The 17,623-nt window shown below is 38.0% G+C and overlaps 2 protein-coding genes across 2 annotated transcripts in view; one reads left to right on the forward strand and one right to left on the reverse strand.

The window, feature by feature from the left end:
* LOC119413748 overlaps positions 1-17,623 on the forward strand; it is an 880,117-nt gene that overhangs the window by 447,441 nt on the left and 415,053 nt on the right. The gene's annotated exons all lie outside the window — the stretch shown is intronic.
* fbxw4 (F-box and WD repeat domain containing 4) overlaps positions 1-17,623 on the reverse strand; it is a 137,266-nt gene that overhangs the window by 92,209 nt on the left and 27,434 nt on the right. Inside the window, exons 4-5 of the mRNA XM_037680840.1 lie at positions 15,535-15,667; positions 13,788-13,873 (exon numbers count right to left, since the gene is read on the reverse strand). Coding sequence (XP_037536768.1) covers positions 13,788-13,873; positions 15,535-15,667 — 219 coding nt within the window. The remainder of the gene's footprint in view (positions 1-13,787; positions 13,874-15,534; positions 15,668-17,623) is intronic.

The following is a 17,623-nucleotide window of genomic DNA, read 5'->3' on the forward strand; positions in this document are numbered from 1 at the left end:
ATATATATATATATATATATATATATATATATATATATATATATTTTATTTTTTTTTTCCCCCCAAGATTTTTAAGTCTCTAATTGTGTCAGTTTATTTTATTAAAGAGACTAAAAATCAACACCCTACCCCAAAATTTAAAACAGATAATAAAAAGTTATAAAATTATTTGCATGTCACTGAGAGAAACAAGTCTTTAGTTCTCTTTAACGCAGTCATAAGTCAATATGGGTTTATGCTTATGTGGATCACAGATACGATTGATTAATTAATTAAATCCAATCAACTGATCAACCAACCAACCCCAATCAATTTCTTCTATTCCAGCCTTTTTACTACCATGGGCAGGACCAACAGCTACCCAGTGATGTACAAGTTAATGTGCAAGGACAAGACAGTGAGTATGCACAAGGCTTAAATGAACAACACAATGAACAAAAGGTGAGAAGATGACAAGAGGTGGTGAGACGTGTCAGAAATGAAAGACATCTTTAAAAAGTCCAGCCATCACCTTCAGTCTGGAGCTCCATGCAAGATCTTGTTTTGTGGGGTGAGGATGATCACAAGTGTTTTTTACCCACAACTACTCAGAAGGAACTTGATAATGATGTAAAGGCAGTTGAGACCACTGACACTAAGAACATCACTGTAAACACTAGGGGTGTAACGGTACACGTGGGTGTATTGAACAGTTTCGGTACAACATGTTCGGTTCAGTCCACGTGCGTACCGTTTCGGTTATTTTATCACTCATTAAATTTTATTAACGAGAAATCATGTGCCGCGGAACTAAAGTTCCTAAGCGTGTTTCAGCACGGCGCTATTATCTTGCAGCACACGTAGCATTAGCAGCCTAGCATCTCGTTGTGGTCTCCTGTTTGGGAACATTATGGCTTTCTTGTTAAAAGACAAGTGAACAAATCCAAAGCTGTGTGTCGACGTTGTTTCACAGAGAGTGAATCTGCAGCAGCAACACGTTTAACTTGTTAACGAACTTGAAACGACATCATCCGAACATGAATGTCTCTTCTAGCAGCTTGTTGCAAAGACCAATAACAGCAGCATTTAAACAACCTTTATCAGGTCATTCAGATCGGTCCAGAGCAATAACACAAGCTGTAGGAGTTTTTAAAGCTCTGGATCTGCGTCCGAATGTTGTTGATGCGTCGGCTTTAAAGTTCTTGAGCCCCGCTATGACATCCCATCATGTCAACACTTCAGCCAAAAAATTGTAGCAGCATTTTATGAAAAAAGCTAAAACTGATATTGTCAACAAGCCCTGGACCAGATTAAAGTCCTGCCCTGATGATGATGATGAGCGAGAGAGAATATTCAGCAGAAATGATGACCGTGCAAGAAGATGTATTGTTATTGTATTATTATGATCTAACTAACTTTTTAATTTAAAATTATAATTTTATTAACTCAATTTTTTAATCTCTTTGTGTTATTTGCGGTCTGAGGATGTCAACGAGATGAAGCTGAGTCTTCTTCATCCACCAGATCACCTCCAGCTAAGAAGTCTGTAATGACTGAACTTGTTTACTCGGCATACTTTCAAAATAAACATTTTGCAAGTCTTTATTTTGGCCTTTTTTGTACCAAAAATTAACCGAACCGAGCCCTTCTTGAAACTGAACCAAACTGACATGTGATTTTAGCGTATATTACACCACTAGTAAACAAACTATCATGTGTGGTTTGAAATATTGCAGTACGTACAGACAATTGTCAAACTGTAAATGCACATGCTGATCTTAAGTTAATGTAAATGAGTCAGAGAAAGCTTGTGAGAAAGTGTTGACGTTAAAGTTGTCATAACAATGTGTCCTCCAAATGTTTGCTTTCCTCTTTTTTAGGTACATGTTGCAAATACATATACTGGAGTACCTTATTCCTTTTCTGCAGGGGTTGTCAGAGCGAGTGGACTTGCACAAAGGACTTGGCAATGCATTTAAACTGCGATGCACTCCCTGACATGACCTGGGTTTAAAATTGCAGCCACAGGATTACAACACATCAGCATTAACCACTGATCTACGGTGGCATATATGAATTGTTTTATTCTAAGGGAGTAAACTTCCAAAACCTGCAGATGCCCAGAATATTATTTATACCATTATAAATCAAAACTAAACAAGGACTTCTAATTTTGGTATTGTTTATACGATTATTTTTTTACTGCAGTTATTTCAGGCTTTATTGTATTTCACACTATATATGCCAAAATACTTAATATCAGCATACAATGTACAGTATACATCTAATATGGCACTGAACATATTTGTTTAACCTAATGTACGTTAGAAAAATGGTAATCCAGTAGTCCCTCGTTTAACACGGGAGATCTGTACCCTGAAGCGCCACGATAAGTGAAAAACTGCAAAGTAGGGATAGTAGTACAAGTAGTAAACCCTTCCCACACTCTTGCAATATTCCAAACAACGTTTCTAAACTCTAAAAGCTCTAAAAGAGAATGATTTCAGCTCCCTGTCTCCGCTGCTCTCAGCCACCTGCAAGCGCTCTTGGCCACGCTCACTTCTCCACTCTGCACAGAGATCAGCTGATCAGCTGCAGCAGGAAGCTTATCCTGCAGTGTGGGCTGCAGAAAGGTGCAGCGGGTGCTAAATAATTTAAAATTATTTATTTTAAATAAAAATTCCATGCCGATCGTGCGGCTCATCCATCAATCAGCCAAGTGTGTGTCATGTCCAATCTGATTTTGAAAACTGTGATAGAGCAAGTCCATGAAAAACGAACCGCAAAGTAGCGAGGGACTACTGTAATGATATTGTCATGCCAGAAATCAATGTCAGTTTACACCACAGACTATTTTATCTCAAATTAAAACATAAAAAAAAACATTATTTGTAAATGTAAAAAAAAAAAAACAACACAAATGTCATTTGTCTATTTCTCGGTATAAATGTCCACTTTGTGCACTCTTTAATCTGAACTTTTTAGGTGGGAGCAACATGTATCTAAACGACACATCAATAAGTCAACAATGTCTATACCCACTGATGGGTTCAATTTATTTTCCACTGCCAAAGATAACATTGTTAGCAGTGGTTTTCTAGGTCTAACCTTGGCATTTCAATGCATCTACATTTATTCTCATCTCACCTTGAGATAATCCCAGAAGCGACAGTAGAGATGGAAAAAGATGTGGGACGAGGTTATTGTGTGTGGCACATGGGGTGTTTGGTCTTTACCTTATCAGATTGATTTTCCACATGCTGTTTGCTAATTAATTATGTAATATGAAGCACAAACCTAGTAAAGACCAGATTATTTTTAGAACACACTGAATTTGTGATGCCTCAATGCAAAGATTAAAACCAAATCATTTTTAATGTACATGAACACACAATTACACAATTAAGTTCACATGCAATCATTTTAAATGTATTGAAGAACAACGACCACCAAAAAGGTGAAATTACCATCAGATAAAGTTACGGACATTTACCCCTTTTCTAGCCATGTCTACTCTTGCTGTCCTAAAGCTATACAGAGTTTACATAAAAGTTTTAATGAATATGGTTCAACCACTTAAAAGCTTTGTTACAGGAGGAACAACTAGTTAGATGAAAAAGAAAATATCTGCAGTGAAAAAAGTCCATTATCATTTAATCTGCTTTAAAGAACAAGTAACTTGGTTTGTGTGGCAGAAGTGGGTTTAATAGGTCCATCACTGAGTTGACACCTGGTTTCCAAAAGACTTTTAATTAACCACACCGCTGGTCAATGACAGGTAGGGAGAAGGTTTCCATTATGAGGAGGCATTGGGCTGAGGCACAGTCTGCTTTTTTAGCCTTCAAAAGAAAAACTAATGATGTGGGTAATCTCCCTGTTGATCTCTGATCTGAGACTCTTTGAGGCCTGAGCTGGCCAGATCGGCCCTCATGCATTTGTTTTGATATATTAAGGTGGAAAAGTTTGAATTTTAGGTTAAAATTCAGCACAATTACTGTAACTTAGAGCCAGGGAATAAAAAGAAATAGTAAGGAATGAGACCAAGTTTCTTGAGATCATAAGTAAAAAGGGTCAGGGTGTCCCCCGCCTCTTGCACAGTGATAGCTAGACATGAACACCAGTGATCACCACGATCCAAAAAAGGAAGAAGCAGGTAAAGATGATGGATGGATGATAATTACTGATAAAACAAAGACAAATTTAAAATAAAATAAAGTAATACAGTAGTCCTTCATTTATCGCAGGGGATCTGTACCCTGAAGACCCGCGATAAGTAAAAAACCGCGAGGTAGGAATAGTAGTACAAGTAGTAAATAGTTGTTTATTTTATTATTTATATATATATTTAGGCGTTTAAACCCTTCCCACACTCGTGCAATATTCTAAATAACGTTTCTAAACTCTAACAGCACAAAATATCATGATTTCAGCTCCCTGCCTCCGCTACTCTCAGCCACCTGCAAGCGCCAAGTAGGTATCCTTGCAGACAAATTCGGAAGGCGTATCCGGGGGGCCACATCTTATTGGACAATAAAAAATGGGCGTGTCCAGAGGGCCACATCTGATTGGACCAAAAAAAAAGGCTGAACAAAAAAAAAACAAGGTGTTTGTGTTAATCACAGACATATTATGTCTATGGTGTTAACCAGTTCGACATTAGCGGCATTTCCATAACTTCTTTTTCCGCCTCACTTAACTCAGAACTTTCGGTTACATTTCAAAATAAGAGCAATGGGTATTGGGGAGGGCTAAATGTTTGTTTAATACCTAGCCATTATATTAAAAAACAAAATCCATTTTGGTTGTTGAAAAATGTGAAAATAGTCACAATTAATTCATAAAGAAAGAAAAATAAAGTAACCAAAATAATAATATTTAAACTGGCCTTGGGACAAAGGAGGTTTCCTTTCACTTCACATTTTCTTGTTCAACTTTTAAATCAGTCACTGTAGACGAGTGATTGTCAGTTTCTGTAAGATTTCTGCAACTGGAGCAGATATTTCTGTTTACTGGTTAACTTCCTCAGCTGTCTCACATTTTAAGGGTCAGTCCTAATCCATGTTTCAGCTCCTTTCATAGATCAGATCTTATAGAAGAACTTCTAAAGAGCAAATGTTGTTTTTAGCTTTTGTTATGAGTCATTATCTCATTACAGGATTCATGATCTTTAATTGAGACCAGGCTTTTTGAAAATAGGAGCAGGTTTTGCTTCAGATTCTTCATGTTTCATTGTACCCAGACCACACTCAAGGCAACCTGTGTCAGGTGCAGCCTACAACCAAGAATACAAGAGAGTCTTCTTGTGTTTGACAGTAGATATAACACTGTTTCTTAGAAACCTTCAGTTTTAATAAAGAGCTGATGTAACTTACCTAAAGAGCAGCAAATACAGCTAGCCAATCAGTGTTTGTCCCCATAAACGCCTATTTTCCAGAAACGCCCACCTTTGGTCTGCAGAGAACACCTTCTCGCAAGCGCTCTTGACCACGCCCACTTCTCCGCTCTGCATGCTGAACATTTGATCAGCAGTTTAACTGCAGCAGAAAGTTTATCCTGCAGCGGTATAGGCTGCACAAAGCTGCAGGGGGACACCTTTTCTGCTGCGCTGGGCTGCACAAATGTGCAACAGGTGTTAAATAATTTAAAATAATTTATTTTAAATAAAGATTTCATGCCGATCGTGTGGCTCATCCATCAATCAGCTAATTGTGTGTCATGTCCAATGTTACTTTGAAAAACCGCGATAAACGAACCGAGGGACTACTGTATACATTTTTGATATGTCAAAATTAGAAGTGAAAACATAACACACCTATAGAACTGCAAAAACACATCCTAAAATAAATTATTAAACTTTTATTTTATGTCAGCATTAAATACAATAATACCGCACACTAAAATAATATCTAGTACTAGCATGCAAACTCGCTTTTTGTCTTGATTTGAGGTTTTAAAAAATGGAACTGCCCAACGTGACGGCGCATATTCAACTATAAAAAGTAAACACTAACAAAGACATCCTTAAAGCACCTTTTAACCCTGACTTTTCCCATGAATCCATGCACCACTGATGGTAACCCAAAACATTTAAGATGATTAGAAAACCTCAACAATTTGTAGCTAACCATCCATAGCTAAAACACTTTTAAGAATGTGCTACAGTGCAATTTTTTACATAATTTTTTTTAATAAACCTAAAAAGTAAACAATATTGGAACTTGTTCATAGGTTGCCAATAAATAGGTACCTGCATTTGTACAGGTCTGTGTGAGTTGTATGGAATGACCCTATTAAATGACCAGTCACTACAGGACTCAAGTGAACTAGTAGACCAGATGTGAATAAATGCAGTTCGAGATGGAATTTAGAATAATATTTTTATCTTCTTCTTTTTACGGCTTTAGACTTTTTATTTCTGCAGTGTAGATATTATTTTGTTGTTTTCAGTAGTGACTCCTACTGTTTAATGAGAGAACCATTGAGAATTGAGAGAACCATGAATAAAAATTGAATGCAATGATGTGGAGATGGCAAATGTCAATATTTTATTCGTAATATAACATAGATGACAGATCAAAAGTTTAATCTGAGTAAATGTAACATTTTAAAGGAAAAATATGTTGATTCAAAATTTCACAGTGTCAACAAATCCCAAAAAAGTTGGGCAAGTAGCAATAAGTGGCTGGAAAAAGGAAATTGAGCATATAACAAACAGCTGGAAGACCAGTTAACACTAATTAGGTCAATTGACAACATGATTGGGTATAAAAAGAGCTTCTCAAAGTGTCAGTGTCTCTCAGAAGCCAAGATGGTAAGAGGATCACCAATTCCACCATTGTTGCGCAGAAAGATAGTGCAGCAATACCAGAATGGTGTTACCCAGCATGAAATAGCAAAGACTCTTAAAGTTATCATCATCAACCGTGCATAACAGCATCAAAAGATTCAGAGAATCTGGAACAATTGCTGTGCATAAGGGTCAAGACCGTAAAACTCTACTGGATGCTCGTGATCTCCGGGCCCTTAAACGTCACTGCACCTCAAACAGGAATGCCACTGTCAAGGAAATAACAGAATGGGCTCAGGAATACTTCCAGAAAGCATTGTCAGTGAACACAATCCACCGTGCTATCCGCCGTTGCCAGCTGAAACTCTACAGTGCAAAGAGGAAGCCATTTCTAAGCAAGCTCCACAAGCTCAGACGTTTGCACTGGGCCAGGGGTCATTTAAAATGGAGTGTGGCAAAATGGAAGACTGATCTGTGGTCAGATGAGTCACGATTTGAAGTTCTTTATGGAACACTGGGACGCCATGTCATCCGGACCAGAGAGGACAAGGATAGCCCAAGTTGTTATCAACGCTCCGTTCAGAAGCCTGCATCACTGATGGTATGGGGTTGCATGAGCGCTTGTGGCATGGGCTGCTTGCATGTCTGGAAAGGCACCATTAATGCAGAGAATTATGTTCCGGTTCTAGAACAACATATGCTCCCATCTAGACGTCATCTCTTTCAGGGAAGACCCTGCATTTTTCAACACGATAATGCCAGACCACAGTCTGCAGCAATCACAACATCATGGCTACATAGGAGAAGGATCTGGGTACTGAAATGGCCAGCCTGCAGTCCAGATCTTTCACCTATAGAGAACATTTGGCGCATCATAAAGAGGAAGGTGCGACAAAGAAGTCCCAAGACGATTGAACAGTTAGAGGCCTGTATTTAGACATGAATGGGAGAGCATTCCTATTTCTAAACTTGAGAAACTGGTCTCCTCTGTCCCCAGATGTCTGTTGAATGTTGTAAGAAGGGGGGGATGCCACACAGTGGTAAAAATGGACTTGTCCCATCTTTTTTGGGATTTGTTGACGCCATAAAATTTGGAAACAACAGATTTTTCCCTTAAAATGATACATTCTCTCAGTTTAAACTTTTGATCTGTGATTTGTGTTCTATTCTGAATAAAATATTAGATGTTGGCACCTCCACATCATTGCATTCAGTTTTTATTCACAATTGGTTTAGTGTCCCAACTTTTTTGGAATCCGGTTTGTATATGCCTTGTTGTAATTCTCCGAATCACATTCTACTGAATCAAAAATTCGACTTAATAGAACTGTACTTGATGTGTGCTGATGAACTCATACTTCCTCCAAGTAGTATCTCTACCTCATACTTATGGCGCTTTGCCACTGTCTCAACTCTCATCGGATCCGCCCCACACAGCACCAGTTACCGGCCTGAACACTGCCAGTACCCACTAGGGCTTTAACAGACTACTCGAGTAATCTACACATCAATTCCTAGGACACCTATCCAGGTTTTTAATTTCACGTCGAGTATTCGTGGTGATGTCATTACGCCGCTGTTACGTCATTGTGTTACGTGTCACGTGATCCGCACTGGGCACGGGTTACAAAATGGATTCCTCCAAGCAGACAGATGGAGCGGAGCAGGCCCAGTCTTGACAAACAGGTAGAAATGCATAAATAGTCTGGAAATATTTCACTAAAGATGAATCTTCTGGTTCAACTACCGTAAGGAAACAGAAAACGAATAAACTTCCTGACTGGAGCGCGTTTGCAAACCGGTGTTACACCATATTTTGTGACCACTGTATATTGTGACCGTAGGGGGCGGTGTTGCATGCACTGTTGCAGGTCACAGAATATGGTGTAACACCGGATCCAATCAACCGAACCAGAACCAGCTTCCTCTGACCTTGTTTCACAAACAAAAAGCAAAAAATATTAATCTCTAAACCTATAAAAAAATCTATAAACATATTAATCTATAAAACTAAACTTAATGCGCACCACAGCTGGCGGTGGTGCAGGGTGGTCGACCCCCCCCCACTGTTTTTAGTTTTGTTTTTGACGTGCTGCACGTTTCTTTCACTTTTGCAGCTTAATAATAAAAACTAATAGTTTAGTTTTTCCTGTGACTTATTTGCAGTATGATAAATGGTAGGAGCATAATATATGCTCCCAAAGTTTTTTGTTGGTCTTTTTTTTTAATAAATAAAGAACTTTTTTGCAGATTTATTTATTTATTTATTTTTGTATCTTTAGATCCTATGTCATCAAGTACTCGAGTTCTACTCGAGTTTTATTATGTTAATGTTGAGTTTAAAAATTATGTAGTCGTTCAACCCCTAGTACACACCCCCACTCAGCCCGGTTTATGGAACCACCTTGTTCATGGTTCCAAGAAAACTGCTCCGAGGTTTTATTTCTGACGTAAGCAGCAGTCGTTGATTGGCCAGCAGAGCTACGCCGCTGAATGACCTGCCCAGCAAAACTACAAACTTCATCTGAACCTCCATTTCCTTTCATGTTGATGGATGTAGCCACAAGAAATGAACACATTTACAGAAATATCAAAGATGATGGTGCAGCATGGCTACACCCGGACTTATAACATTGATGATCCTGCCCACAGAGCAGGGAAACAAGTCACAGTGGCAAATCACCTACACCTCAGAAGAACCGATGAGATGAGAGCAGAGTGGAGTAGCACTGATCAATGGCAGAGCAGCTTACAGTAAGTGTTTGCTTATGCATATGCAGATTTAACAACAATAAAGTGTGATACAATCTGTTTCACATCAGCTGGCACCAAAGCCTGACATTTTCAAAAGTGCACTCCGGTATATTAAATTATCTATGTTGGAGTGTATAATTGTTTAGCCATGTTGAGAAAAGTAGACATGCCAAGCACAGACTCTAGATATAGCGTACAGTATGCAATGAAGTGGATGCCGCTTGTATGAATTACAGAGAACTTTGAACCTTGTTTGGTTGTATTTGTAGGCAAACACAATAAACTAAATTATTTTAGGAGCTCAATGCACACATTTTTAATTTTCTTCTGTCTTTAGATTTGGGGATAAAATCTAGAATTCTTTCATTCAACCTTTATTTAAACAGGTTAGTCCCACTGAGCCATGAGGACTCATTTACAAGAGAGACCTGAATGACCAGGCCAAACCAAGATGACACTGACAACAATAAAAATGTAAATAATTATAATGAACTTTTACAAATAAGCTAATCTTAAATTTAAAACAGTACTCCAGTGGAATAAACCATACTGAGACAGCTGCCAAGGCAGGTACGAAGTAGGCTGATTTGAACTTGAAGTGGGTGGAGGGGAACATGAAGAAATGTGGCAGACATTTTCTTTTTACAATAATTTAAACATTAAGCAATGTTTAATTTGTTAAGCAAATAATATCAGAATGCAAAAATCAGGGGTTGTCTGGGGGTCCTCTCCCAGAAAATTCTGAATAAATCAGATGCTATTTCCTGCATTCTGGTGTATTTTAATGGGTTTTTAAACACTGCCTTCATGTGCTTCAATTCTCGGTTGTTTAGTTGTACAATGAGGTTTTTTTTTAAGAAAGTAAATTGGACCGTCTTTTCAAAATTTTGTTCACTTATTTTGACAAAATGGCGCCACTGTTTTGATACGTGATGTACGCAACGTATGTGGTTACCCATCAAACATTTCTCTCTAATAAATAATCAAAATTTTATTAACGACTCACTTAAACTGTAAAACTGATTTACAATTTAATTGTGCTGTTTAATTATATTATGTTTTTAATTAAATTGCCCATGACTGTACTTTTCGGGGCAGAGATTTTTTTTTATGAGTAGAAGGACAATGTTACTTGAAGGTGCAGCTCTGATGTGATATTATGACGCTCGTAAGCGGCTGTTGTGTTTAAAATTTGTGTTTAGGTAATTGTTTTCAGATTACAGATTACATCCATCCATTATCTTTTACCCGCTTCTTCCATTTTGGGTCACGGGGGTCACCGGTGCCCATGTCCATATCCAATATACTGTTATTTTAATTCATTCAAGTCAGTCAAATTTGTTCATAACTTTATTATTAGTGAGCCTGAGAGTTACCAGATCCAAACAAACAGTTACCAGAACGTACCTTGTCAAAATAAGAGAGTTCCCAGATCCTGTTCCAGCAGTATCCAGCTCAAATTAAGTCCTGCCCAAAGTATAGGTACGTGGTGACCAAATATGCAAAAGTACAACCTGGCAGAAGTATAAGATGACCTGCAGGCTATTGTGATTGAATCATACTGTATTGTTACTACTTTAGCTGCTTATGTATCTTTAATAGGTCAGGATATTACACAAAAGTCTGTTGGAGTCAGCCTCCCCACCATCACAGACATCTACACCTCTAGATGCAGGAAGAGGGCCACCTGCATCATGAAGGACCCCACTCACCTAGCACACACACTTTTTTTGCCCCACTCCCCTCGGGCAGGAGGTTCAGGAGCATTAAGTGTAGAACCACTAGACTGAGGAACAGATTCTACCCTGAGGCTGTTAGACTCATGAATCTCTAACCAGGATAATAACTGTGGGAAAAAAATCACTGTAATGACACTTTGATTGTTGATATGTGCTGCTGACTATCCATGCTGCAGATCTTATGCTGCTGATTTATTTCATGCTGCTGTGTTCATTCGTACTCATCTGCTCACACAGACTCATGTTCGTGCTGCTGTTGTTCGGCGTATTGCTTTGCACTATTAGTGCTTAGTGTATTCTTAGTTTAGCGTATTTCTTAGTTCATATCTTAGATCTTATCACTGTTTTTCTTTTACAATTTATACTTTGTTGGATGTAACTGGGACTCTGTGTACACAATTTTGTTCCACCACATGTACCACATGCAATGCGAATGACAGTATAAAAAACCTTGACCTTGCCCTATTGGCAGTGTGTCAAGGAAATATATTGCATTAAGCAAAACATGGCAGAGAAGCTACATAGAATTCCACACTGATCTATTTGATTCTTTTGGTACTCTAGCCGAGTGCACTTAACATGTTTTGCTTTGCAATAAATGTTTAACACAAAGAACTTTAAAAGCGCTAACTATTTTAATTGAACAACTGCACTTTGCAATTATTAATCCTGTATCTAAACAGATCAAGAAAGTAGATGGGAAAGGCCAGAATGGGTGACGTTTCCACGCTGCAGTCAGATGAACAACCACCTGCCTCTGTGCTGAAGTAGCAGGTGTTGCAACGGAGGATACTGTTACAGTACACAGCATCCATCTGGGCGTAAACATGGCTGAGAAATCAAAAGGAATTCAACACCACCACTGCAAAAAGTCTGCTCTTTCATGTCCCCTTTCCCTCATTGCCTTTGTAGATGTTTCACTTTTATTGCCTGTTACTGTAAATGATGGCACTGAGCTGGGAACCTTTTTTCACTCAGTTCTACATGACTTAAAAGCAGAGCAAAATGTCCTGTTAGTAGCAAGTGGACTCCATCTTTTAAATGGGGCAAAGATATCACATATTCATTATAAAACTCTACAACAGTAACACCTATCCATGCCACGTGTTGTTACCGCAAAAATGACACTAGCTATAAATAGAATCTCAAACAAAATGTATTTTGACATTAATTGTAAAAAATAAAGCACAAACTTTTAAACAAAAGAATGTAATTTTACAAAAATAAAGAAATAAAGAGGATGTTTAAGAAAATTAAACTAGCGTTCCTTGAAGGAATGCACTTTGGTTCTGAACCTGCACCACACTTTTACCTACACGGTCACAGTTGGCAGCGCGGTCTTGGACAACGCTTCTGATAATCACAACTAAAAACAAAATTCTTGGATATAACGTCCAATTGATAAATGTTGTAGAAGTTGCTTCACACCAAAAATGCAAAAAAGTTGTAAGTCTAAGAATATGGGTAACAGTGTTACATGGTATGACAAAGATCAGGTGCCTGCTCTATGATTAAACTGTGTTATGTAAAACATGACAAACACGTTGCATCATACTGATAGAATCTGTGTCTGAACCACACATTCCTTTATGTACAGTGAGGAGTTCATCAGTCTACATGAAGGTATGCTGTGCAGATTATTGAAGCAAACTCCATGTTAATGTGATGCTGAGGCATGAATATGACTTGAGTTATCAATCAGTTAGGCCTGTCACGATAACAAATTTTGCTGGGCGACTGTCTCAGAAATTATTGTGATAAACGATAATATTGTTTGAAATTTGACAATAATTAGTAATTATTGTCAAATTTAAGAAGAAATGTTTATTTGTTTTGCATGTAGTACCTTTTTTGACCACTGGATGGCAGTATAAGACTGGTTGAACTGAAGGATGGATTGTGAGGGAGTGAGCAGTGTGTCTCTTTAAGAAAAATGGGAGGAAGGTCCCTTGACGTGACATGGGCTGTCTCTCCTTCCTTTTTTTTTTTGGTTCTCAAAATGGCGGACGCTCGGTGTGGTTTGAGCTCTTTAGCATAGCATTTTTCACACAAAGCTTTTAATTAAAAAAAATCAGTAAACAAGTTCTCAGCTTTTTTTTGCAGAGAAAAACAACTTTTTACACGAAGGCACGAGTTTCAACCATGAATTTTGGAGCTTTGACAAGACGGAGGTTTTTCCTCGAGGTCGGCCTGTTAGCTTAGCTCATAGCTTAGCTTCTCAGCTTTAGCTGCTTTTAATGATTCAAAAACATGGTTTTGGATAATTAAAGTGGATTTTAAAGTGAAAAGAGAAAGGGAGAGGTCAATGAAGAGCACTGGAGTTGAGCCTTTTGTCATCCAATGTCTTCAGTAGAAAGAGAGAGACGCGATGAAACGATAAAGCCAATAAATGAAAATGAGGTTGATAATCTTCATTTATCATGCGATTGATTGATTGATTTGTTTATCGCGACAGGCCTAATCACAGTCACATTTGTCACTGTCATGTTTATCTAAAAGCTGGTGAGTAACTCAGAGAACGTCCTTACTTCAGCGTGGGGCTAATGGAAACAGACCACACTCTGTCAAACATGGCAATTGTTGCTCTAGGAGTGCTGGAAGTCAAGGTCCAAATCTAAAAACAAAAAAAAATAAAACGTCACATTTGCTTGAATACCATCTAATTCAAGTCATGATTAATAATTTGGGGCTTTTAATTTATTGGAACCATCTTCTTTCAAAGGTGAAATATTTATGCAACTATCTACTGTATGTGGATTAAAGAAAATCTAAAATGAATCTAAACTTTCATTCCAACTTTCATTTACATTTTTTTAAACAAAAATGAAAAAGGTCTAATCAAATCAAACTTGCACATCCAATTCTTGTTTTTAACACACAAGTTTTTGTGTAATCATTCCAGCCTGAAAAAAGAAAGTTCAACTCAATTATTAAAAGGCAGAATTTGATATGACAAGTCATTAATGTAGCGTTCCACTACAGTGGTGCTGGAAAGTTTGTGGACCCTTTATAATTTTCCATATTTCTGTGGGACAGCTGTGGCTGAGTGGTTAAAGGGGAGGGGGGGTGTCACACCAGGTACTGAAAGCAAAGGTTCACAAACTTCTACCACTTTTACTTACAAATATGTAATATTGGATCACTTTCCTCAATAAATAAATGACCAAGTATAATATTTTTGTCTCATTTGTTTAACTGGGTTCTCTTGATCTACTTTTAGGACTTGTGTGAAAATCTGATGATGTTTCAGGTCATATTTATGCAGAATGGTAAATGGACTGTACTTATATAGCAACTTTCTTATCAAGATTCTCAAAGCACTTTACAAAGCACCTCCTTCAACCCTATTATTCAGTGTTCTCCTGATGGTGGACTCATGAACATCAACATCAGTCAATGTGAGAGACCTTCAGTTGTTAGAAGTTACCCTGGTCCTTTGTGACCTCACAGACTATTCCACACCTTGCTCTTGGAGTGATCTTTGTTGGTCCACCACTCCTGGGGAGGTAACAATGGTCTTGACGTTCCTCCAATTGTACACAATCTGTCTGACTGTGGATTGGTGGAGTCCAAACTCTTTACAGATGTTTTGTAACATTTTCCATCCTGATGAGCATCAACAATTCTTTTACTGAGCTCCTCAGAAATCTACTTTGTTCCTCCATGATCCACTTCCACAAACATGTTGTGAAGAGCAGACTCTGATAGATCCTGTTCTTTAAATCAAACAGGGTGAAACTCACACCTGATCATCATCCATTGATTGAAAACACCTGACTCTAATTTCACCTTCAAATTAACTGCTAATCCTAGAGGTTCACATACTTTTACCACTCACAAATATGTAATACTGGATCATTTTCCTCAATAAATAAATGCACAAGTATAATATTTTTGTCTCATTTGTTTAACTGGGTTCTCTTGATCTACTTTTAGGACTTGTTTGAAATTCGGATGTTGTTTTAGGTCATATTTATGCAGAAATATAGAAAATGATAAAGGCTTCACAAACTTTCAAGCACCGCTGTATGTTTTCCAGTTCTCAGGTTTTATTTAGCAGCAAAAACAAAAAAACAAACTGTAATCTGGTCCTCCAACTAAAATGGTATAAAACAATAAAACTGATAATTGACAGACAGATTGTACTATCTTTATATTTTGATTATTTGCTGCAAAATGTTCAAAGGAAAGGCAATTAGAATAATTTTCCTACAACCAAAACCTTCATTTACACAGTAATAAATTATAAATAAAGAAATGTACAGGTGTTCTTACCCGGGCTGTTCGGTCTCTTGATCCACTGATGATGAGTCCATTCTTTGAGTCCAGGCAGTTAACCTCTTGGTTATGACCAGACAACCCCCATGACACATCACTTCTTCTACTATGGACCAGGATTCGGCCATCGCTAACAAACAAAGAAGATTGTTGGAGCTTCTTATGTCAGCTGGTTCAAATGGCAGGATGATATAAGCACTATATACTGTAGTACTGTATAAATAAAGGTTGAATGAACTATAGTAACTGCAATAAAAATATTAATGCTCTTCCTGTGTCATGTTGTCCGATTTATTTTGTCCCACAAGTTCAAACCTTCCTTCATTTTCTCAGGTCTTTCATTAAACGAAAACAATCAGGCAAAATGTTAGTGATCCCTCACCTATCATAAGGGTTACGTTCCAGAAACCCTAACAGTAGGTGAAAATCCATGAAGTAGTGGCATTATACTTGTTTTATTATGTACTTATATAGGTTTAAGGCTTTATAAACCCTTCCCACACTCCTACAAACCTTTCCTACTCTCTTATAAACACTTCATATGCTCTTAAACACTGATGGCGATGAAGATGATGATGATGAGATGAATGTACAGTCCTGCACAGTATGTGCCGGTACAGTACACACAATGCAAAAACCGGGTAAAAAAAAACTGTGATACAGTGAAGCCACAAAAATACTTATTAAATATTATATACTCTAACTTGCTTAAATGTACTTTCTCGATGACTGAGACAAATAAGATAAGAGAGAACTTTATTGATCCCACAGGAAATTTGCAGTAAATCTAAGTTCAGATTCAGAGTCAGAGATTCTTTATTGTCATTCGCACCTCATGTGGTACATGTGGTGGAGCGAAATTATGTACACAGGGTCCCAGTTACATCCAACAATAAAATATAAAAGAAAAACAGTAATAACATCTAAGACATGAACTAGGGAAAAAAAACTAAATATACACTAAACACTCATAACATAAAAACATTACGTCAAACTGCAGCACAAACATGAACATGAGTCTGTGTGAGCAGATGTGCACGCATGAACACATCAACATGAAACAGATCAGCAGCAACATGAAACAGATCAGCAGCAACATGAAACAGATCAGCAGCAACATGATGTGATTTTTCGCAGTGATTATTCTGGTTAGAGATTCATGAGTCTAACAGCCTCAGGGTAGAAGCTGTTCCTCAGTCTAGTGGTTCTACACTTAATGCTCCTCAACCTCCTTCCTGAGAGGAGCGGGGCAAAAAGTGTGTATGCTGGGTGAGTGGGGTCCTTCATGATGCAGGTGGTTCTCTTCCTGCATCTGGAGGTGTAGATGTCTGTGATGGGGGGGAGACTGACTCCAACAGACTTCTGTGCAGCCTTCATGCCACACATTGATGTCTTATAAAACTAAATTTAAACCACAATGTACTTAATTCTTCTCAATCTTCTCTTGATTTTTAAGTACTAGGGCGGCTGTGGCTGAGAGGTTGGAGCAGTTGACTGCAACGAGAGAGTAGGGGGTTGATTCCCCGTGCAGTCACAAGCCGAAGTGTCCCGAGGTAAGACACTGAACCCCTCATTGCCTCCGATGTGTGTCCCATCAGTGTATGAATGTGATAAAGCTCTGATTACTCTTTGTATAGATCTAGTAGAGTGCTGTATGAATGGGTAAATGAGGCACAGATTGTTGTAAAGAGTTTTGAGTGTCTTAAGAAGATAGAAAGGTGCTGTATAAGTACAGTCCACTTAACATTTTCCATTTACCATGTCAAATTTTCTTTAGTAAATAAGGGAGATCAAATACTACAGATACAAATATAACTGCAATTAACCAGCAAATGAAGTAAAAAGGGTACAACAAAAAAGGTTGAATCATGTCATCTGGACTTAGTTTTTTTTGTTAAAAAGAAACGTTTCGCCCCTCATCCAAGAGGCTTCGTCAGTCTGAGGCCTAGCCATCTGGTATTACCCAGAAGCCACCCTGACTCTTGTGTTTCAAGCCTGCCTCAGATACCCCTGAAGTCTGGCCTTTTCACTAATGGTTTCAAAAACACAAAGTTTGTTTTCTCAGTCATCCAGGTATATAACAACA

This window comes from Nematolebias whitei, chromosome 1 (assembly GCF_014905685.2).
Source record: "Nematolebias whitei isolate Nwh7 chromosome 1, NemWhi1, whole genome shotgun sequence".
NCBI classification, from domain to species: Eukaryota; Metazoa; Chordata; class Actinopteri; order Cyprinodontiformes; family Rivulidae; genus Nematolebias; species Nematolebias whitei.